The sequence below is a fragment of the Ammospiza nelsoni genome, chromosome 1 (assembly GCF_027579445.1).
Source record: "Ammospiza nelsoni isolate bAmmNel1 chromosome 1, bAmmNel1.pri, whole genome shotgun sequence".
In the NCBI taxonomy this organism is placed as follows: domain Eukaryota; kingdom Metazoa; phylum Chordata; class Aves; order Passeriformes; family Passerellidae; genus Ammospiza; species Ammospiza nelsoni.
Genome location: NC_080633.1, coordinates 16765090 through 16790190, shown reverse-complemented (window position 1 = coordinate 16790190; position 25101 = coordinate 16765090). Strand labels below are relative to the sequence as shown.

The window sequence follows — 25101 nt, the reverse complement described above, 5'->3', positions numbered from 1 at the left end:
AATGATAATATTTTCCTAGGAATCCTTCCTCTAAAAATTTCCGTTCCTGTAATCAGATATCTAGGTCCAAGTAGCTAGGTAGGACTCTTAAAATATGAACCCTTCTGAAAGGATAGACCAGAGGTAAAGTGACATGAGAAGAAATGTTTCTATACTTTATTTGTGTGCAAAACCTGAGCCAGGGGGAGCAACCAGAGAAGTCAGTGGAAGGTTCACCACAGACTTCAAGTGGAAATAAGACTAAGGAGACCACAGGTCTGCCTGCAATAATAAAGCAGCTCAACAAAGCACAAAGACCAGAATGCAAGCTTATCAAATGCTTAACTTCTATTTTTTCCTTCAGAAACACTGCTGGATGAAGATCTTTCGTCTCTGCCATTTGTCAAGAGTTGATTTCTCACCAGCTTAAATTGCCACTTGATTCTTCAGGTGCCTCACAACTTTCTTGTGCCACTAAGAGAAGAAAACTGCTATAGATCCTTCATATCCCTGACTCAAACCCAAAAATATGTATGCACATGCTGTTCATATGGTGGTTTTGGTAAAGCTCTAGGTTTTAAATTTGGGGGCAAGGAAACCATATGCCTTATGTGATTATTCATTGCATCTTCACATATCTAACACAAGGCTTTTTCAGTGTAATGAGTATGGAACTCTCACATCCAGAAAAATTTCAGATAAGACTTGTATCCATGTGCAAGAGCAGATGTTCATCAAAAATAATGTTTTAGAGATACATTATCTAGTAGGAACATAGGAAAAAACAAAAATTGACCTTTGCCTTTATTATGACTACGTGTTAGGTAGGATTAAATTCAAGGTTAGTTACCTCTTATTTTAGCCATAATTTCTTTCTAGACTCAAAAGACCTGAGAGAATAGGTATTTTCTGTAACTTTCCACAAAGAACTCAATTTTTAGCAATCACAATAGATGTAGGGGAGGATCCATGCTCCTTCTGTAGGTGCATTTTGGAAAATCAGGGTGAGGCATCAAAGAACAGAATCCTACATGAAACTGGTACAAAAGACCCAAACAGATGCCTAAAGAACTAGTGGTACATATGTAACCAATGCAAACACCAGTTTTTCAAATACTGATTTTTTCCTTCTGTGTTCAGGGGATCACAGATCAGCTTCTCTCTAATTTGCTGCTCTTCTAAATCACTTGCCAGTTGTAACATCTGCAAGAACTGCCACGTCATACAAAATCCAGTACTACACTGTGTCTCAGGATTTTCACTGTGAGACTTCAAACCACTATTCTTGGAAACACTGCCCAATACAGTAGCTGCCTCAAAGGACTGTGGATACACAGCAACATTTGTCAGTTAACCTACTCCTTTTGTACTAACAAAAAGACAGCTGAAGAAAAGATTATCAAAAATGCAAAATATTTCAACAGAAGTAGGTAATTCTGTATTTAGGAACGCAACTTTGAAGATTTTTATATGAATCCTGCCTTTCATGAAATAAAATTTATTCTTTTTTTAATAAACCAAGACGTTTATAATTCTTTCACCTCTTGATTATCACTCCTTGACCCTTTCATGGGTTCAGTTCCATTTACTGGCAATTTGGGTCATTCAATTCAGGCATGGAAATGCATTCATAGATAGTATATACAAACTACGCCCACATATTAGGTACAATTGACAAGTCCAAGAAATCTTTTTCCTTTTTGCTTTTCTTTTATTCCAATGTACTATATGCAATACGACATGCCATTTTTCTAGATATAATACCCTTGAACTTCATGTATCCCTTCCCTTTACTGTTCAGGTATTGTTTTCTGACACATGTAAATGTTAACAGATGTGAGAAGCAGTAAAAAAAGCATGTGGTATAAATGCTTCTTTCTGGCACACAAAAGGCACTTTCCATAGACAGAGAAAGCATTTGCAGCACCATGTAGCCTTCATTTTCTGTTGGCAGGTATCTATATTCCAAGGCTAGAATCCAATATTTTTGCACAGTTTGCACGTCATACCAGTAAATAAGCACAAATACAAGCTGTTTGGAGAACGTACAGGGCATATGTAGCATTTCTGGATTCCAAAAGTGATGCACAGCCAAATAATTTAAATATTCAGAACAATTAAAGTTTTGCTATTACTACCCCAGAATTGTGATACTATATTATGACAACACAATCACAGAGTTATTCAGAAAAGAGAGGCTCTCAGGAGATCTCTAGCCTAGGGTCATGCTCAAAGCAGAGTCAGTTATGAGGTTTAGCTGGGTTGCCCAGAATTTTTAAGTCTGATCTTGAAAAACTTCAAGAATACAGATGGCACAACATCTTTGGCAACCTATTGCAATGTTTGATAAAACATTGGTGGATAAAAAAGTTTTCCCTGTGCCTATTTACTCTTGATTTAGTTTACGTTTATTGTTTCTTATCCTCTTGCCACGCATCACTGTGGAAAGCCTTGCTCCATCTTTCTGATGGCTGAACTCCCCACAGCAACTACAAGGCTGCTATTGAAACCACTTAAAGCTCTCTCTTCTCCAGGCTGAAAAAGCCCAGTTTCCTTAGGTTTTCCTCACAGAGCAGTGCTTCAGGTTCTGACCATCCTGCTGGTCCTCTGCTGAACCTATTATGGTTTATCCATATCTTCCCTACATCGAAGGCCAAATCTGGGTGCAGAATTCTAGGTGTGATCTAATGAGTGCTAAAGGGAACAATCTCTTCCCTCAACCTATTGGCTGTGCTCCTGCTGTCAGTCCAGAGTTGTGATTTTGCTGTCAGGACACACTGCTGGCTAATGTTCTGCTTGTTGTCTGCAAAATATCCATACCCTTTTCAGTAAATCTCCATGCTCCTCAGCCTGTCAGTCTCTAGCCTGTATCACTGCAAATAATGATGTCTTTCTAGATTTTTTCACCTCTACAAAAGTAGCCCAAGGGGACTTAAAAGCAGAAAAAGCAGAGGTAAGTATTGTACCAACAAACCCTAAATCTGACAAAATCTCAGATGGTCTCCATGTACTGGTTACAATAACTTAGAATTACTCATTTTCCTTCAGCCACAGTCACTGCAGCTTCCAGACTCAGAGAGGGGAAGCAGAAAGCATAGGGTGTCATGTTTGCAGGAAGTATAGAGGTTGGCATGGAATAATCTTTAAATAAGGGGTTAGTCATGTGATGTGTCCACAACAAGTTTTATAAAACAATGGAAAGTACAGAACAAGGCTGTTGGAAAGAGGCTCCCCTGCTCACACAAAATAGATAATAAGATCAGCCTATTCAATACCCCAGAGTCCTGTGAACATGGATGAAAATGATGAATAAAAAATAACTATATAAAAAATACTTAATGCCCTTTTTGTCCTGGCTTCTTTAGATTTTCTGCCCTGTAAAACAAATCTTATTTAATTTTTTATGATCAGAAGGAAATATGGATAAACTCCTTCAACAAGATTCATATCTATACTGGGAAGCCAGTCAGAGTTCACATAGAGCTTAAAATTCCTGGAACTAAAGACATACACTTCAGTACAACATCTTGTAGATTGACATAGCATTTCCAGTTGGTGGCAGAACTTGCCTCTTTTTTTTTTTTTTTTTAAATTTAGATTTAGTATCTGGCTTCTTTTACATGCAACATTTCCTGAAGGATGCAAAATTTCTAGCACTGTGATTTTCTAATTGTGTAACGCTTCTTTTTCAAAAAAATTTTTCACATGTTTTTTATAAATCTAACCTAAAAGAAAAAAAATACTTTAAATAAAAGCATATGGTAGAGGCTTATCCAAGAAAGTATCAGTCTAGATCTAGCCAGCATTTTCTAACTTTCAACACCATAGTGCACACTGGAAAATATTAAAGCACCTAGTTAGAGTGTTACGTTACACATATTCCTATGAAAATTCTTCTCATAAAATTAAATTATAAATAATAAAACATATTCCACAATCAAAGCATAATGAAGGTTAAGCTAAGTCACTGTTTCTAAACTAAAATTCAGGCCAATTTCCTGATTTTTCTTTTCAGCTGAACAAAAGGATAAGACAATATCTACCATACTCAGACTCTTAAGAAGAAGATGCTCATGTAAGTTCTAGGGTGTTTTGTTTGTTTGTTAGTTTTTTTCCTCAGAAAACAGGCACAAAGAAAACAGATTTCAAACTAAAGTCCCACGTACCAGGGAACACTGAGCTAGCAGCTGTACAAAATCCAGTACCAAGAAATTCCAATGAAGGCAAAAAATAAGCAAGGCTGACACTCACTGTGCTGCTTCCCCCTTGCACAGGGTCTCTCCTCCCTGGGACTAAAATCAGAGCAACCCCTGATGCAGCTTTCTTCACCCTTTCTGAACATAAAGAGGTGAAACTGAAGCTCTCTGGTTGGGATAGGAGAAATCCCAGGAAGATTACACCTGGCTTCTTTCCCTTTCTTGTCCTACTTCTGTCCTTTCTCTCTCCCATGAAACGCACCTCCATTCTGGCAGCCACAGGAAAAGGGCAACTTTTGGGAATCACTCAAGAATGGCTGGGGGGTATCAGGAGGTCCAAAGGATGCAGCTTGGGTTGAGGTACACCTGAACATGTTGGCAGCCAGCAGGCTGGCCAGGAACTGTCTCTTCTTTTTCATCCTTTTCATCCTCCCTAAGAAAGAGTACAGGAGCTGGAAAACCTGTGCACTTCCTGCAAGGAGGTGCAGGACTCCAGGTTAGGATGAGAACAGACTTGACTGCAGTTTTTTTGTGCACTTAAACCATCTCACCTGTCTCAGGACTTAAGACAGGTGATTTGTCCTTGGCAAGCCATTTTTCTTATGTGACTGCCTGTGACAAAACGACTGTTGGGAAGATGAATCCCACAAAATGCCAGGAAATGAGGGGAAAAGAAAAGTAGGGCTTGATAGCTTCAGTGAGATATTCTGAACGTGTGATTACTGGTACTTTACCATGAGATGTTTACTATTTTGTTAGGATAGACAGTTTCAGTGAGCTACAACTCATTTTACACCATGATAGATTTGAAGATTAAAATCCTTCTGGATACATTTTTCCATTTTCCCATTTTTCCTACCTGCTGTCTGTCCATTTTCATCTATTTTGTTTAGTTCCCTCCTTTGTTACAACTAAACTGAAAGGCATCTAGGACAAGGGCCATATTTCTTCAATATCTGAATGGGAACAGCACTCTTGAAAAGAAATCTCTAGACCACACAATAATAACATACAAAATAGGAATATAGTTGTCATATTCTCCAATAAGGTTAAATGTTGCATTGCATTGCATTACTTTGGAGACATACATAAAACCTATATGCCTAAAGGGAATTATAATATGGTACACCCAGACATATTGGCAAATGTTTATATAGCTACAAAATATGAATACACTCTACAGCTCTCTCTTCACCTCATCTGTTTTACTGTCTTTTTCTTATATAGTTATTTAGAGAAAGATGCCCTCCTTCTCTGCAAAGACACAATAAATGGGCAGAGAACTATGAATATTACTGACAAGGAGAAAAGCAACAAAATGTCAAATGATGAAATGTAGAATAGTTTAAAAACTGCAAATTTGCAAACCACCTAAAAATACTCTAAGTTTAAAGGTTTTCCTATCTCAATTTGATACTTACAGGATTTCAGAGAAATATTTACAACTATTTCAGGTGCAAATCTAACTGCCTATAAAAATATCATGCAAAGGTGAAGTAGCTAAATAAAACTAGCAATCAAAGTTATTTCGAATCTTTGTTTAAAAGGTACAATTATATGGAACTAATTGGAGACCTTAAAGGCAGACAGCTTGAATCTCCATTCAGCTGCAAGACGTTTGGTGCAATATTAAGAAAGAATTCAATCATCATGAACATTCCAATGTACAAAAAGTCTTACAGGATATGAAATTCATCCCATAAAAAACAATAGGCAGATTTGATAATCCAAAAGTGATGAATCCCAGGTCTCACAGCGTATTTTTATTTCAACTACTTTCTGCATTTTATTTTTATTTCATTGTAGTTTTCAAAAGAAGATTAACATATAAAAGGCTTTTGGTGGCATAGAGAGAATAAAAAACTTTTTTTGTGATTTCAATAGAGTGACATTTCAAAATTTATTAAGATTAAATTATGAGCCTGCTAACTTATTATATGGAATGGATATACTAAACTGTTAATTTATGTCATGGATGTCCCTTTCACAGTTTACTTTGGCTCAGTAACCCGTTCTGGACTATCCTTCCTTTGTACCATTGCAAGCCTGACTAATCTTTCTTTTTTGTATTTCCTACTCCTTTTCCATACTAACCTGCTTTTTTACTCTTTGCTTTCCTTTTCATTTTGCAGGAGCATGACTTTTACCTTTCCTATCCTTCTTAAACATTATTGAGGTGGTAGTATAGGAAATTGAGAAAGATTTGCTAATTCAGCTTTGTTTCAATATTTTTAACATTACTATGGATATGAATACTATAATTTTGTCTATCTCTAGTAATCACATGAAAATTATATTAAATTTAATCAGGGGCAGTTGCAAATAAACTATCAGCAGCAACAGAGGAAAAAATGAGGTTTAAGCTGTCAATTAACCCTGACATTCTGAAGGATTCTGCCTGATTTCTCAAAAATGCTCTGAAAACATGATGTGGGGTTTATTTCCCTTTAGTTTGTCTGATATTCCTGAAATGGACTCTTAACTATTCCATCTTTGAAAACAACAGTGAACTGCAATAAAGGGACACTACAGTTTCCAGACTTTTGACAAATTTTGCAGTGTTTCTCTCAAGTGCATTTTATCCTGAGAATAGGGATCTGAGAAAATAATCTGACTGTAACAATATTTTAAAAGTATGTTAGATCTACTGGTATGAGTGAACTGACTTCAAACTCTCTTCTGTATTCAATTGAAAGTACTGATTTTGATCTCTAAAGTTAATATAGCTTTAGGTCCAGTGCTCTAAGGGTCAGCCTCTCTTCCTACATAGGATCATTATAATCAAAACCAGTGAGGTGCTTTTGCTAGTAAACCTTACATATCAAAGTCTGGGGATAAAAGCAGGAGGTTCTCCCTGTGAATTTGTACAATAGCATTTGTTTGAAATCACTAGCCAGCACATTTTAAAGCTGGGTTTTTTGTGGCACATAAGAAGACTGTTCTATAGTCCTATGTTTTAAGATGTGGGGGTTGCAACAGTGCATACATTTACATAAACTGGCAGATGAGTGGTACTGTTCAACATATACTCTGATTTTAGACTAGCAAATGTACCAGAAAATGTTGAATTAGAACACAGGGTAAATAAATGTATAGATGGTATGAACACAGATCAGATCTATTCATACAAATATGAAACTGAATGTGATGAAGCAAGAAAAGATCTGGAGCTGTTCATGGACAAGGGTACATGTATAGTCCACATGTTCATTCATATCATTAAGTCTAAATTTTCTGAATATCAGAAAATTAAATGTATGGTACCATTTATTTCTCAAGATTCTCAAACTGCTTTTTTTTGCTATTAGAGAAAACCAAATTATTTTATACTAAGGAGTCATCTTCCTATAATAAACGCAAATTTTTTATGAACAGTTTGGTCAGTTGTCATAAAATAAATTTACAAGTGCTGGAAATTTGTGTGCTTTTAAAAAGTCTGTGTTGAGGAAAACATTACCATGTACACTTATTGTGACAGATAAATGCTTTGGTTTTTTGGTGATGAAAAAAAGGGAGTTGCTTGAATTAGCACTCCAATCGGGCCATATTCAACCAAAATATTTGTGATTTGCACACAGCTCTTTAGAGCAGAGTTAGACAGTTTTTCAAAAATAAGCAAAACGTCTCTCCAAAGCCACACAAGGACTCTGGCCACAAGGAGCTTGAATGGCTGCTCACTTTTGGAAGCTCTGTGAGATCAGAGACTTTTAAAAATACTGTGTTGAATGCAAACAAGCAAGTAATAATACCTGTCTGACTTTTATATGCCAGAAATACTAGAGACTTTGATCTGCTTCCTTCCCTCTCTAAAGACATAGCTGTGAAGCAGTAAATGAAAAATCAATTAATAAAAGTTAAATTTAAAGCTTTTCTCTGATTAGAACAAAAGCCCGTTCCTCAATTTTTTTATTAACTTCTCAACTTCAATTCCAAGCTTCAGGTTTTGGAAATGTTTTTGGCTTATTCATTTGCTTGAGCTCTTTTAGGTCTATAAAAAGAAAGTTATAGTTGTGCTTGGGCAAGTGGAGGTTGTACCACATGCATAAAAGCTCTGCTAAAGCTGGTTAAAGCATGCGGGGGAAGATGTGAAAATTAGTTTTCTAAAACCATGCAACTCTGTGCTTTAACACAGGAGAAAAAAAAATTCATGTGAACCCTCTACCTGAATGTTGCTGCAAAATGTTAAAAGAATCATGATTTAAAGCTGGTGTGGTGGTTCCTTTGTCTCTCAGGTAGGAGGAAATGGTTGGAGCTAACCAGCTACCCAAGACATTATTTCACAAAACTAGTGCAAGCACAAGAATATTACTGACCACGTGGTGGGCATTCTTGGGTGAGTATGTCTGAGGCATGCTGCCACCTAATAAAAGCAGTATGTGGAAGATGATTTAAGAGAAAGTACTGCTCCCACACAGGGAATGTGCTCTCTACTTCATCAGCTCCCCACTCAAACAGGCTACTTTTTCATTTCAACAGCACATCATGGGTTTGACTCATGAAGACAATTAAGGAACTTAACATCCTTCTCTGAACAGAAGTATCTTTATGCACAATACTGTAAATTTTGTGAAAGAGTAGTTTCTCAAAATACAATTCCCTCATATGCATTTCTGATGCAGAAGAATTAAACAGACTATCAGTTTCTCCCCCCACACTCCAGGATGTCAACAAAAATTTAAGGATAAATAACACCTACAAGTAACTGCAAATTTCATGAGGATTCTTGATTATGAAACTAAGAGCAGAAAAATTAACAGAAACAGCCTGCTCAGTCAGAAACAAAGTCAGGGCTTCATGGTGTCCCCAACTGTATCTTACACTGAAAAAATTTCTGTCCAAATTGTTTGCAAGGACTTTATTGTATCACCCAACCATCTTTTCAATCCTAACCAATAGTTACCGGCACTATCTGCAGCACGTGCAGCGAGCAAAACTGCTCAGTGTAGTAAATCCATGAAAGGGGAAAACTTTGCACTGAGCTATGATGTATTTGCACAGGACACTTGACCTCTATTCTGCACTGTGAACTGCAGTTTGCAATTGTCTCTGTCTGCACTTCTCAAAGAGAACTGTACTGTCAGCAGTTTGTGACATCACTATTTACTACCCTTCCATTTATTACCATTTATGAAGATCCTTTGGCTCCAAAACTTCATCCTAATTTCTAAACTTTGATTCCTGAGTTTTAAACAGTTATTTATCTTCTCTAGGACTCTGCCTTCTCATCACATCACATTTTAACTTCTTTAATAGTTGTTGGTGAAGAGTGCTGCTCAACGCTTTCTTAAAATCCAAGCATGGTCAATTCTACCTTTCCAAACAGCAACAGGATTATTACACACCAATACAGTAATCAACAGATGGAAAGACAAAACTCTTTGAGAAGCAAAAGACTGATAAAATATTCCTATACCATGAATATTCAGCAAATCCAGTGCCAAAGGCAGATTTTTTTTCAATATATACACAATCCCTTAGCCTATAGTGCCTCTGGAGCCCAGCAATTATGTCTCTCTGGAATGCTGAAAAGGTGCTAATCCAGTCTAATGAATGTTGCATTTGTGCAGATTGCACAGATTTGACTTTAGGTGTTCTAAAGACCTTCTTGACATTTTAAACTTTTCTCTATTTTCACAGAGCCCTAATTATGTATCTTATCCTGGTATTTGGAACTGTCATACCTGTACAGCAGTATGGAAGCACGTTCATGAGTTGCTGCTTTCTCAATCCTATGCCATGGAAAAGTTTTTTTATTTTTATCTATACCTTCAATACAAATGCAATGAGTAGAATAGAATCACCTTAAAGGCACCTTCTATCTAGCTTTACAGCTCTCCTAAATCCAAAGGTAACATGCAATTTGTAGTGTATCAGACTCTTTCAGTAATTAAAAAGTGTTACTGGCTAATAATATTCTCTCACTTTAACATTACATTTTTTTCTTCAAAGCTTCCAGAGATGAAGAATTATCATAAACCATGGCATGGCAATAAATTCTGCACTGACTAGCAGCTGATAAATACAGCCAATAATTACCCTTAGAGATAAAGGCAAAATTAATTAAAATCAAATTTTCAATGAAATTAAATCACATGAAATTTCACTTATAGTCCAGGAGAAGATACATTTTAGCTTTCATATGCAATTGATTGTAAAATGAGCACAACTGCATCAGCAATTCATACCCAGTCCCTGCCCTCACTCAAGTCAGGACAGAATTCTCATCAGGCTCGTGCTGCCTGGCAGCCTTGTCAGGTCTTCAGATTTGATGCCAAAGTACAGAACATTGACCAGGAACACTAACACTAGAGTCCATCCCATATCCACACACTGCAAATGGGCTTTTCCTTAGCATCTTTCCTTTGAAAGGGGTATCAATAAGTTATGCCTTATCACTTAAAAGATACCAGAGAGTGTGCTTTGCAACAGTGATATAAGAGAGATTACAATGAGTAAGGCTTGAAGCCAAACTGAACTGAGTGATTGATTCTACAGGAAGAACTTTTTTCTTGGTATTTTTTATGTTCAGATTCTTTGAATAGCTCCTTACATACAAGGAAACTATTTTTGATCAGCTGAATGTCAAAAATAATTACCTGGCATTCTGTCCTTAGACATTAAACCCAGTATCTCTTAATTAGGAAACCTAATTTTATATCTGACAGTTCAGCTAAGATACTATTCCATAAACATAAAAATATTTTAATGCTTTTCTTTCTTATTATTGCCAAATTAGAAAGAAATGATTCATAGAGTCACAAGGATAAGACTGGTGCAGGGAGCTAAACAATTGCAAGAAGCTGCTCTGTGTATTTCTGTGGTTTGGAAATAGCGCCAAGTCAGAAGGAAAAGACATTCTCTGCATTTTCTAAAGCAAGATAAATACAGAAAAGAAATATAGATGAAAGATGGAACTGCTATCTGCAGATTCTGCCAGATTCCTTGGCTTTTTGGCACACCTATTGAAGCTGGCAGACTTAGCCAGTAGCAATCTTTTCCATTAAAAGGAGCAGCATATATTTTGATTTAACATACTTTGTTTGTGCATTTTTAAGCTTCAAAAATGTCTATTTAAATTTTTTTTAATGATTCCTTCTGCACAGTTGGCTGCAATTGCCCTTATTTGAAATGGCTCATTTATCACTAAAAGAGCTGCAGGGCACAGCTACTGTTAAACAGCTCCAACAAATGTACAGCTTAGTGGGACAAGCTTCTTTTTATAAGACTAAAAGATGTTTAAAATGTGCCAAGAGGAGCTTTATGCCAGCCTCTAGGTTTTTTATCCAAATGTTACAAAATTAGAGATCTCCTGAAGCACAGAGTTCGGGCAAAAATAAGCTGATCTCCCTTAGGCTGGTGTTTTTTCCCATCCACAATCAGCCAGATTTTAACAGAACACTTGCTACATATCATAAACTTCAGTAATGTGAAATTTTGAAAAAGTAATCTAAAGTCTGAGGCTTAATCTATACTAAAGCCAAACTTCATTACCTTCGTCAATGGTGCAAAAGCAAAATGTTTTACCTAAAAGTACCCTTACTTTATGAATGGTGACATTTTGCTTATTATGAAGGTAGAACAGCTACTGGCTCCTGCTTCCTGGAGCTGAAACTGTAAGCAAAATGTTTAAAGCAACCGGGCAGTTGCCAACGCAATGGAAACTGGTGTAACACTGTCAATTTACATTAATCCTTCTGAAATGGAATAAAACATGTTAGTATGTGACTTAGTTTATGGAATCTCTTATATCCAAAATTTAAGTGTGATGTGATCAATACATTTGTTGGCAAAGGCGTTTAGCATATTTTTGGTAGACAACAGACATGCAAAAGTTTTGGAATCTAGTGCCCTCTTTCTTGATGTCCAAGAACTGTAACAACTGCTATAAAAAGCAACAGGCATCAGCTTGGAGCATGTGCCAGACGCGCCGTATCTCCAGCCTGAACTGTGGAGCCTGAGCAGAGCAAACCACTGCAGTCACAAAGGGGGTTTTTCTAAAGGAAAAATTACAACACAAATACGTAAATTGAAAACACATACTACTATACCCCAATAGTACTATTGCACAGTTATCACATGAAATATTTTGGATTGATTTATGAAGATATATTAAACCTTGCTTTATAATGTAAAACTCCATATTGTGTATTTAATGTTTTCACCAAAGGCTTGCACAAGAAAACAAGCAAACTTGTTGCCAAATTCTCCTAAAGAAGTACGTGCCAGTGCTTTTCCATTTAGTTTTCTATACTCCAAATAAATATAGTATGTGATAAAAGGTTGGTTTTAGAATGCTTTCAGTAGAAATTACTAGTAATTGTCTTCCATGTTTTGTAATTTACATCTATTTATTTCACAAAGATGGTCTTATGCAAGTCTTTGAACACAAAACAGTTAGCCAAAACTTCTTGTAGGGATTTATGACTTTAGCAAACAATGACCAGTTTTCTGGAAGCTCTGCACAATAAATTACAGAAGCTGTATTTTTTAACACAGTCATTATAAAAACCTTCCAAATATGAAATCTACATTTCACAATAACTTTCAGAAACAGTGGTTAAACAAATGGGTTTCATATCTTGGAATATTACAAGGGAAGAGAAGAGTCTAACATTTCTGCCACTAAGAACTGAACTCAAAAAGCATAAATACCTCCTATTAACTCCACACAGGATTCAGAAGATACATTATGGCTGTTTTGCCTTCTTTGCCAAAAAAACCAAAAACCAACCTACCAACAAACCCAAGCTTAACACATCCATGCTCTCCCCACCTACCCTCCAATGCATTTCTTGAGGCTGTACCCTGATGAAAAGACCAATTTAAAAAAAAAATTAAAATGTATGATTATACAAATCAAGTCCCATTCTTAGGGCATGAGCGTCTTCTTTGCCCACTTCACTGTACCAAGCAGTTGAAATTTGCTTTTCAGCATTCCTGGTGATGTTGTTATAAGCGACCACAACTGATATTCCAGGAGGCATCCACTAGTATTTTGTAGTATAAGAAAACAGAGCACTTCCATGTTGGGCAAATAATAGCATAAACCAGACCCCAGAGTAAGGCTAAAGATCAGTTCTATGCATGGGTAGGGTGGATAGAAACTTTCAACAATAAAAAATATCAAAACATGAACGAAACCTCTGATCATCTGCATTTCAGGTATGTACCTTAATCATTAGGTTAATGGTTCCTCTAGCCTAAAAATAATTAGTTCTGTATATACAGTGGAACAAGAACAGGAGAAAATGAACTTTTTCATAGTGCAGCACAGAAATATATCTTTCCATTAATTTGGAAAATAAAAGCTGCTCAGAACAATGCAAAGCTAAACAGAGACTAATTTGCTTGGACTTCATGTAGCCTTCAGCACAGACACACAAATTCAAAAGCCTGACAACAGCACCAGTTATGGTTCCCATATGGTGTGAGTGCCTTAAAGTCTGGGTGACTGGCTACTCTCCAGTGGTTCTAGATTTTTACAAAAAGTTTACAGTCAGTATTTGTTATTTATATTTTACTTAAGATGACTGAGTTGCAGTTATGAATAGCAGTTAAAAAATGTATCCTGGTTTGCTTAAACTATCAAATATGAACATATAAATATTTTACATAGTTTTTATAGCAGTCCTATCTGTTTGTCCACCTCCACCTTATTGTGTGTTACATTTAAATTGAAAGTTTTCTGGAGTCATCTTCTTCTCAAGCAGGTACACATCACTCCCTAGCAAAGTGAACCCCTTATCTGTAATCAGTGCCTTTAAGCATCATCACAGTACACAGAAAAAAATGCATAAATAAAAAAAATTGATAACTTTACTATTTGTTATCTAATTATTTCACAATTCAAGCAGAAATTTAAAGTCAAAACATCAAGGGATCCTTGTATAAGATACTGGAAATCACCTCAGTGAGAAGATCTTCTTAAACGTTTTAAAATATTTATGTACCATCTGCTTGGGCATCTGTAAAGGTAGAATTTCATAGGCAGGCAGAACAGGCATTTTTTAGCTTCACCCTTTACAGTCAAAGCCACTGGTATTCTTTTCACAGACCTTAATAAACTTATGTCTCTATAATTCAAAAGTATTTACCACTTTCTCAGCCAGTAAACTCCTTCAGTTTCCTAATGAATCTTACCTCTGCCAAAGCTGCAGTCCTCTACTGTGGAAAGACAATATTTTGTTTTAAAGGCATTACAAGAAGGGTCACTGTGTTTGTCTCTGAATATCTTCCTTTCTAAAACAATAAAAATCTTGAACACATTTTGTGACTGCTTTTGAATTGTGAATTATTCTTTCAAAAACGAGACCTAAGTATTTTCACATTTATAAAGTATTTTGACAAAAATTAAATCTGATTTAATAATCTGAAAAAAACCCACCTTATATCACAATGTCTAAATTCACTGGTGATTTCTTACTCCTGTGCATGAAGGCCAGCCTTATAAGCATGCAAAGGTTTAATCTGCGGATCCATTTCCAGAAAGACACGAAAATCAAAGTAGAAAATTGGCCAAACACAAAATTTGAGGGCAATACTGTGGCCAAAGAGAATAATGAAAATCTCTGATGTTCAAACAGAGCTTACATAGAAAAAGGGAAGTTATTTTACCTGATTTAAGTATTCATACCGATATTAGCGGAATACTGAATTTTGTCCTGAAGCATGTTGCAATTCAGTCCAAAAAGGAAGTTCAAAAATAAAAAATTCAGAACTGACACACAAACATAGTTAAAGAATGAAAAAGACAGAAATTCCCTCAGCGATTACACTTGCCTAGCTAATTAAAAATATGACAATGAGACAAGAATTTAATTTTTTTCAATAAGAATGTATGTGAGAACAGAAGTTTTGTAGGGCTTGTCAGTTTACTAAGCAAAAGTATCATGCGTGTAATTGCATAAGATAAAGCTAGACAAACCTTAGGCTACAAATAAGGTGCAAATGTTTTTATGGGGAAGGTATTTAACTACTGGAACAAGTTATGATGTCTCTGGTGGATTTTCCATTGCTGGAATTTTTTAAGTAAAGAGTCAGTGTTTTTCTAAAAGATATACTCTATTCCAAACAGAAAAAAATGAAGCAATGTCTCTAGTTTGCATGAGCAAGGCTAGTCAGACTTGGTCATTAAAATGTTCCTTCCAGTATTATAATGTATGGACCTACAAGTATGTCACATGAGAATAGTGTCCAGTTTACCAGACTATAATCTTATTTGACCTTTTAAAATACTGGCATATTACCTCTCTTCCAGCCCTGCAACTTCCCCTGCACCACAAGCTTGCTGAAAATCAACATCCAGGAGGATATTAATTTAAATTCAGCTGTCTGAAAGCTAGCTGTTTAGTCTGAGCTAGTCACCTAGGTTCTTTCTACATTCAGCAGAGAAAATTAGGCACTTTCATGAGTCTACTTCTTGCAGATATCTTGGGCCTCTATTTTCAGCTAGGACAAGTCTGCAGGTGTCTCTTTCCATTGCCTACAGAAGGTGTCTTAGTTTAGACTACTTTAAACTCCATACCTAAAAGTGGCCAAAATTAGATGAAAGAAATCCATCCTTAATACGCCAAAGATCTCTTTCAAAATCCTTGGATTCAAGTTAGTTAGATCCACTAATTTAAAACATCTGGCATTATTAGATCATACTCAATGCGTGCTTCAGTTATGGCTGGGCAGATTGAGTTTCATCACCATCATAGCATATAAATTCAACTCATCTGTATTCTTCTAGGAAAAGAAAAATTAATATTTTAATAGCTCTTTCTTATTGCACTATTATTCAGAATTCTGTCATTCCTATCTAATAATGAAATGAACTGTATGCTCATTTTTAAAAGTTCTCCACTGCCTTGGATGGGATTCACCCCATTAAACATAGATACCTACAGCATAGATGTGCAGCTCTAACCTTTGACTCTGCACTGTCATTACTGCCAAAGGAAACCAGAAAATATTGCCTGTAGAAACCAAGGTGTCTTATCTTTGCATAAATGTCCAAATTAAAAGAGATGAAACAGTAAAAAAACTATTCTTTTTCCTTGACTATTATAAGATTTGGGATGACTATTTCAGTTTGGCATGTGTACTGTGTAAACATATAAAGTTAAGATGAATTACTAATTTGATTAATTTTGTTCTTCCACAGCCTGACTTTGGCTGCTTATTTCTCTTGTTCTTACTTTTTTCATTGCTTTAATAATCTCCTCAGAGACTTCTCAGAGTCTCATTAGCATGATAATAAAAGACTGACCTCAACTCTGTAGATGATGAAGCCAATCAAACTTCCTAGGCCTTTTTTACACAGAAATCATCATCACCATCATCACCACCACCACCACCACCAGCACCATCATCCACAAAACCAAATCCTTTATATCACTTAAAAAGTCAGAAATTAACTTCTGAAATAGCAGAAATTAACTTCCATGAGAGATTATCTTTCACCTTGCTTCATTTGAGAAAGAAGAATGACCAGGAATAATCAGCAACATGTTTTTCATGTGTATATAGTTAGAATTTTTTTAATACCTGAAGTCTTTTAGAAGGTATAGTATGAGCAGTTGCATGGGTGCCTGTCCTATTACACCCCCATCCTCCCTAACTCACCTCAGAAACAATCTAAATCTACAGCTTGCCAACATCAGCAAGAAAAAGAGTGACTGTAGCACAGAGTAGCATTGTATTATCTTGACATAGTCTGTAGGAAAATGATTTAAATATTTTTTGGCATCTTCTGATGACTTTACTTCTTCCTTTAAAACATATTTACACTCATCTTTTCACTACTAAAGTAACTGCACTTCCTCAGTCTCCTATTTCTCCCCAGTCTTTTTATAATTTGTCTTACAAGGGCCTCCCTTGTAACAAACCTGTACTCTTTAGCTCACAGTTAGACCTCTTTTTCATGAATGAGCTTGATTGTTCTAAAGTTTCAGACGCAGGCAAATATAGGTGGACATCATTGTTTCTCTGCAACAGCTTTGAGAGAAATATTCTGCTGTTTCCATGAATGGAAACAGTGGTGATGGCTTGGTGCTGCTTTCAGTTGCCTGTGAATTTTCCTATTTCTCTTCTCTTCTTTTTCTCTATAATGGTCACAGACTTCAAGTATAAAGAATGTTGCCTGATATTCCTGCTTATCTCAGCTGTAAACTGCCAAACCCTCACTGGATTTCTCTTCTTCCTTGGTTTCTGGATGGCTGTCTCCAATCTTGAATTCAAATTGATACCTGTTCCTTACTCTGATGTCTATCAATTTCTCTTGCTGTCTAGTGCTCCACATGTCATCTTCAAAAATGCAAATGCATGTTACTGCATTGTTACTGCACTGATGTTACTGCATCTTTGAAAATGCAAATCTATTTTCCAGCACAGCCATGAATTTTTACTTGAGAAAGAGGAAATATGTTCTGATGTTTGGTAGAAAGAAAGCATTTGTTCATCTGTCATAGGTCATAACCATTGTTCCATTCCTGGTCATAAGAACATTGATTGTGAAACTGAACATAAAAGAGTAACTTCATAAACTGCCTTTCTAAACTTCCTCCAAAATCCCTGTTTGTCTCCTCAGAATTTCACATGGCAGCTGACATAGACCAGTGACTTTCCAAGAGTTTTATCATTTAGACTCACTTCAAAAAATTGAATGTTTTTTGTACGCAGTTACAAATAGGTGAAAATATCCAACACTGGTTTTCTCTCACTGGTGCTTTGTGATTCGCAAATAATGTTTGAAGCAGTAGCAAAATGTCAAGTACAACACTCTGATTGGAATTATTTTCTGTTTATAATTTTATTACTGGTTTCCTGGACAAAAACATGTATATAAATATTGAATAGGGAATGGTCAGAAAGTCTAATGCTTTGAGAAAGTCTCTGACCAACTGTTACAGCACTCAGCAACTGTGTCATTCACACAGGCTAAATGTTTCCCTGAAGCATCACACATTCTTTGTATGTGAACACAGCACATGAACATGTGCTGAAGAACACCTGGAATTAGGCAATCCAGTCACAACTACAGAGGCTGAGACATTAATCCAACTGTGCATGATCACTGAAACACCAGATATCTGGTAAAAGATGAAAAAAAATCAAATCCAAATAAGTTTCCTAGAAAAAATATGATTGGTCCTGGGATAACCCGTACATAACAACCTGTATATAAATACAAAGTATGCTTTCAGTCAACTACTCACTGGAGAGGCTAGAAGAATGGAAACACCCAGGCATTCTGTCATTACTGTGAAGCACTGAGCAAAGATATCCAAGGGCACAGACAGAGTGCTGTGGGTTCTCTGCTTGTTTTTTCTGCCTCTGTTGGGGTCAGGAGGGAAGGCACTCCAGATGATAGTCCATGTTCAGACTTAGGTGTTTATTGTTTCTTATCAATGCTACAGCCTCATAGCCATGAGTTCTGCAGTCTTTCATTAGCAAGGCACAAAATGGCTATCTCTTGTTACAAGGTCTTTTAAGGCTAAACTATCCAACTTTGAAATGACATCTAGATTATTTTCCATTTTAACCCAATAACTGATCGCTCGAAGCCTGCAATGTAGACTTTTCTGCCCAATTACAAAATACCACCCAAACCCATGAAGAAGGAAGAAGAAAGTAAAGAAGAAGATCCCGTCTCCACCTCCATCTTGCTTCATATTTATTACTATATTCTAAAGCCCCAAACTCTAAGTTTTCCACCCTGTGATATTACACACTTCTAACCAACTACACGCCCGTAATCCCAGTGCTGTCAATCAAATTTGGAAGCCTTCTCCACAGCCTCAGGTCAAATGCAGTGCTCTGTAGTGAGTCTGCACCTTTCAGCACAGAAAGTTTAAAATTCTCAGCATCCAGGGTTCCAACAGAGTGCTGCAACTACTGTCTTGCCCATGTTGTGCAGACCAACTGAGCAGGCCAGGAAAGACTCAGCCCTCTGACTTGTGCATTTCTGCAATTAAATCTCTACCCACTCTCCCTGCCACCTGGGAATGCCTATCCAGCCTTTCTGAAACTCCAGTTATTGGTTCTTGATGGCAATTCCAATAGTGCCTGCAAGGGAGTCAAGCTCTTAAGTGCTGGTGGATTGGTCATCTGTGCCCTGAGCTGCCATGGTGCATGTGTTGATTTGCTCCATGATCTGTTCAGCTCTGGCAACACAGAACAAAAGCACTTTGGCGAGCACATCTGGAAAATCCAGAATATTGTGAATAATAAAAAACATTAAACATTTGTTATATTTTTCTGTACATCCCTATTTATCTGGAAGTACAAATTAATGCTTTTTATTTAAAGTGTTTATTAACACTTTAACTAGGACTGAAAAACAAAGTGAACCTAGAGTGAGGTGGAATTACTCTAAAAGTGCATTATCAGAATCAGTGTGCTGCAACTTATGAAACCTGAAATCTCCATAATAAATTGAAAGAAAACAGATGACAGGAGCACAGAAAATGGATTGTGCCAGTTAAACAGAGAGAGAAGCAAGATTTAAAACCAACAAATGCTAATGCTGTAGTACAGCATATATTCCTCTGTGCTGTATAGCCAATATATGTGACTGTGATAGCAAGGTGTTACTCTCCAGTGCTGAAAGGGTAGCTTAGATTTGAGTAAGTTCAAGTATTGGACCTTAAACTGAATATTTAAGTATTTTTGACCAGTGGATCCTTTAAGGCCAACAGTGCACAGATAAACACATGATAATTCAGCACCATTAACTGTGCCAGAACTGAAACTGCTCACAATGAAGTACATGATCATAAATGCAGGCATAAATCAACATTAATAATAACACTACATTGTAAGTCAACTCTTACTGCAAATACATTTACCTGAACATCAAGTAAAATGAAAGGTCTGCATACAGTGAATCTTTCAGGGAATTTATGAAAATTGAGAACTCCTAATGTCTCCACCTCTAAAGCCATAATCCCCATCTCTCCTGTGCCAAAGGAGTAACTCCTCTGACTTCAACTAGTGAGACAAAACTTTGCTAAAAAAATCTTTTTGAAAGAAAATTTTGTTCTAAGATCTTTGCAGAATGTGATTATGCTTAAGTCCTAAAATAATAATTTTATAAGTAAATTCAGAATTCACCAAAACAGCTCCAGGTAAACTAAGCCTTTGTATTATGGTATCTTAATTTGCCCCTAAATCCAGTTACACTCAATGTCTAAGTGTCATGCTGCCATGCTAGGCAACCATCCATTGAGATAACTCAACTTCTTTAGCAAATGTCACTTGAGAAAGACAAAATGCAGATGTCATGCCACCACCAGCCTAGGTCAGAGCTGAGTACTCTAAAGGTAAATGTCCACATCATACTTCCATTCTCAAAACCCACCTAGCTGTAGTATTTTTGACACTAAAATCCTGCTTCCTAATTCATTAATTAGCCAAACATTTCTAGGAAAAAGTTTAGAAAATTTGAGGTACACAGCAGTATTCAAGAATTATTTCAAATTAAAGATATCGTTTTTTCACCATGCCAAACCTCCTCAATAGTTTGAGCCCCAAATAAGAAAAAGCTTCCACCTCACCTTCACCACTCCATTTTCATGCATGGTGACACAGTTGTTGGGATCCTCTGAAAGCTGATATAAAGCTTGAGCTGTAGCTCTATGAACTAATGGATCCTTTGACTTCAAGTAACGTGCTAAAGGAGCCACAGCCTTGGCCTCTCCAAAGGCAACTCTGTTGCTGCCCCACATGCAACAGTGGGCAATGGCCTCTGCTAAGTGACGTCTTAACTTGTTATTGTTCTGAAGAAGGTAAAAACATAATGAATTAAAGTCAACACACAACAAAAAATTCATTGGAAAGCAAAATTGTATTCCCACACATCTTTAAGGCATCCCAATTTAATTGCAGTACAATTAAAACTGGAGAGAGCTGTAAGGCATAGAGCTGTTAAAGTCCCTTAATATTCTTTTTATAGCAAGTGCTATGAATTTTTATATTATTTCAAATGTACTTTTAGACTGACTAGAAATTAGATAAGATAGCAATAAAATGTAAAATATAACCTCATCAGTGAGATTTTTCTGCATGTTCGCATTAATTGTTTTCTCAACCCTTTGTGCTGTTCTCATATAGCAGCTGCACCATTTAAAAGCAATATTCTGCCACAGTAACTATTAAAATGAAGCTCATCTTCAAAACCAATTTTAGTAGCAGACACAGACTCTTTTGATGTCCAATATATGTCCCACAGAGGAATGATGCTACAGCTCTTCCTTGTAACTGCTGCAAAATCTACTGCTCTTGTCATAACCCTTCAGTTGGGCACAATGCAGTCTGAAGTAAGAAATTCCAACACTTTTGATGATATCTTTAAATGTTACTTACTGTGTTTGCTAGCTTGGACAACAGAGGGACAACTCCATGATCTGTCATAACAGCTAAGTTTTCTTCATCTTTAGCTATATTTGCAATGGCTGCACATATACTTGTTAAAACTTCTTTATCCTTTGATTTTAGCAAATTGACTAGCAGTTCCAAGCCGGCAACAAATGATCGAACCATCTCCCCAGAATTCTAAATGTGAATCAAAAGAAACACAGTTTTAAAATATTCAATCACTATTTGTATGCAAATGTTTAAAAAAGAGATTAGCATGACATATTTATTCAAAACTGCAGCTATTGCTGCGTTGCCTTCACCAAGAAATATGGCTATTTGGAACTTGGAGCTCTTTTGATTGACATATGAGAGTTAGACTATTTTATATGCCACCATACAGGCAGAAATTCAACGCCTAAATAAAGGTATTTATCATTTTTCATACCTCAGGGTATAAAAATCTCCAGCTGTCACTTTAGAAGGGTGCAAGTCTCACTTATCAGTAGTATCAAAGTGGCCAGATGGGTGCCTTGCACACCTCAGGGCATCTAACACAGCAACAGACACTTTAGGCTCTCAAAGTGTCTCCTGTTTCCTACATTTAATCTGACAGCTAAGACAAAGGAATGACAATATTATTTTCTTGTATCAATGCCAATAGTATTCAGGAATATTTAAGAGGGAAAGTTACACAAGTCATGACAGCAACTGTGGGAAAACCATGGTGTACCTCAGAGTACAAAAAATCAATGTAAAATGTGAATAAAGGACACAAAAACTACCCCGGAAAAATGTCTATGTTTACCCATAAAAATGAAATAGAAACAGTGTGCCTGGATCTTGAATACAGTGGGCAGATCTCATCCATTTTTCAAAAAGTTATCATAACGTTAAAAAAGGTTTAGAGAAAGACAACAAGAATAATCACTGGTAGGGACCTGTTCTGCAGAAGGAATGACTAACCAATCAGAACATTCAAGGTAAGAAAAGCAAAAGAAGGAGCAGTGTGATATAGATATACAGAACCTTGAGTAGAGTGGAAAGAGCACACCAGGATCTCTCTTCTAGAAGAACTGGAATCATCAGACAAAATCAGTACGTGGCATGTTCAGAATCAAAGTTGCTTTTAAACAATGTACAGTTGAGAAGCTGTAAGTCCTTGAAACAGGATTGCAGTGGCTCTCAAAAAATTTACATGTTAGGCAAATTCAAAGAAATAAAGAAAATCCATTAAGGGTTATTCAGTATGAAAGTATTCTCTCTGATTTAGAAATTTCCTGAGCACAGCCTTCTTGAAGTGATGTTATGGCGGCACATCTGCAGGTGGCATTGCACAGTCTGGTGTCAAACTGTTACTACATTGGAACAAGAGACAAGTGGTCAAATGGCTGGCAGTAACTTCATAGGATAAATTTCAGCTTGTGCTCCTCCGTGGTGATAAATGTGCAGGGATAGAAAGAAAAGTCTGTAAGTGGAATTGCTTTGATTTGCTTCTTTCAACAGGCCACTAGGAGAATTTTGAATAAAAACTACTAGACACTCTCCTGGAAGCCTCTGGACTTCATGTAAGTGCAAACATGGATTATTTGAACTTTCCTAGGGCTAGGGAGTGACCCTGAAGACCAAGCATGGTTTTGATTATATTTATTTCTTTTGGGGGGCTGATTTATGAACAGAGTAGGGTCCAACTGTAGGGTCCAACAATACAAGCTGTATTGTGTCAGCTTTGGTGAGCAAATCCATCAAATCATGGACTTGGTAAATGAAAATTTCATAAGATACTGCAGTTTCATCTTTTTTTAGTTCTGGGACTAAATGTCAAACAGAACTCTTAGCTGTGATGTTTCCTTCTCACAGAAAGCAAAAGCAGTGGGCAGGCCCATTGGGAACGAAACATTTTTTGCCAGAGGCAGAACAAATCTTGAAACTGGAAGGGAGAGCTTAAAGCCAAACTGTGTAAGGGTAGAAAACAGACACCACAGCAAGTGGAAAAAGGGCAGCATCCAAAAGTACACTTCATGCAAAAGTCCTAAAAACCCCCAAAACAAACACATAGCAGAGGTCCTTACAGAATTTAAAATAGAATGTAAATTCAGAAGAAGGACAATATAGGTTTGTGGCGCAGAACAGCGGCTGAGAAAGAGAAGGAGGGGCAATGCTCTGCCATTTTATTACCATGTGAGCCGCATGTAGAGGCAGGTGGGCGTACAGAGGGTTTCCCATGGATACACCAGCATCGATGTTCCTCTATAATTGCTAGTGTATGCATATCACAATGTAATGCATCTACAGACAATCACCTGAATTAAAACAGTTTGTCCATATCAGTTTTCATGTTTGTGATGAAATTTTAAAATCCAATCCAAGGCGATATGTAATGGGTTACTGAGAAAGCTTTCTACACACAAATTTCTTACCTACATGTATTCAAGGGCTAGAAGTTCAATTACCAGACATGGGAGGAGAAAAGGAAATGAAAGATTTAATATTTACTTCCAAACTTTGAAGGTCACTACAGCATTACCTTGTGTATAAATATTGCCTCAACAAATGAGAAAGGCTTCTGTTCAACAGGTAAGTGCTACAGTACAAGGTCTAAGATTTGAAAGGGCCCTGAACACAATTGTGTTTTTCTGCATGGTTCAGATACCACCATATTCCTGCTGTTGAAAGATATTGCATGAGGAGATAAATAGTCTTTATCTCATCTTAATGAATCAATACCAACATTTTATATTTTTCTACCTGTACATATTTTATTTCCAGGTGATTATAGCCCTATTTGTCGAATTTCTCCTCTGACAAGCTTATACTTTCCACATTTTGTACTGGAGCACATCCCACTAAAGTCATGGAATAACATATAAAAAATTCAGCAGTAAGAAAAAGAAAAGAGTTTCAATAATCATCTGTGAAACCAAGTAAACACAAGGACAGAGCTTTCTACCAGTGATGAAAAGCAGAGGGAAACTGCAGAAACCACATGTCAGGGAAGTTTCCCAAATGTGATTGTGGGTGTAGTCTGGTGGTCTGTGCAAGACAAAGAGAAAAGCAAAACAGCAAGAAATTTGAAGAACAATGAACGGAAAGAAGGACCAAAATTAGAGCTTTAAAATCCATTATGTTATGTACAAGATTTCTCTTTTTTGGAGAAACTTAAACAACAAAGACAATGTTTTTTGCATTGTTTAAGCAAAACCACACACTTGCTTTGTACAAAATATTTCTAAACTGAAATATGTGTATTTATTTTATTCAATTGCCATACCTCAAAATTTCAAAAAGAATTTATATGAAGTTGTGCCTGTAATTGCAGAGGCTACAACTGAATTCTTCTGAATCTATGTTCTTTGTATTAATGATCAGATATTGCTTATAGTGTAAAGTAACTTCTGTGATTTTAGTTTTCAAATGCTCTCAGGCATTTTCATCTACACTGCTTTTATTAATGTAAGAGAAAAAAGAATATATAAGAGAAAAAAGAATATGTCTTTGGAAATACTTCTTTACTTTCTGTTTTAATTGCAAAAAAATGCAATCTTTAAATTTCACCTTCTAAATTAATTAACAAACAACTTACTTT

At 36.4% G+C, this 25101-nt stretch overlaps 1 protein-coding gene across 1 annotated transcript in view; it reads right to left on the bottom strand.

Annotated features, from left to right (window-relative positions):
• ODAD2 (outer dynein arm docking complex subunit 2) overlaps positions 1-25101 on the bottom strand; it is a 66827-nt gene that overhangs the window by 1601 nt on the left and 40125 nt on the right. The window contains exons 12-13 of the mRNA XM_059482243.1: positions 21525-21713; positions 20717-20938 (exon numbers count right to left, since the gene is read on the bottom strand). Of these exons, the coding sequence (XP_059338226.1) occupies positions 20717-20938; positions 21525-21713 (411 nt within the window). The remainder of the gene's footprint in view (positions 1-20716; positions 20939-21524; positions 21714-25101) is intronic.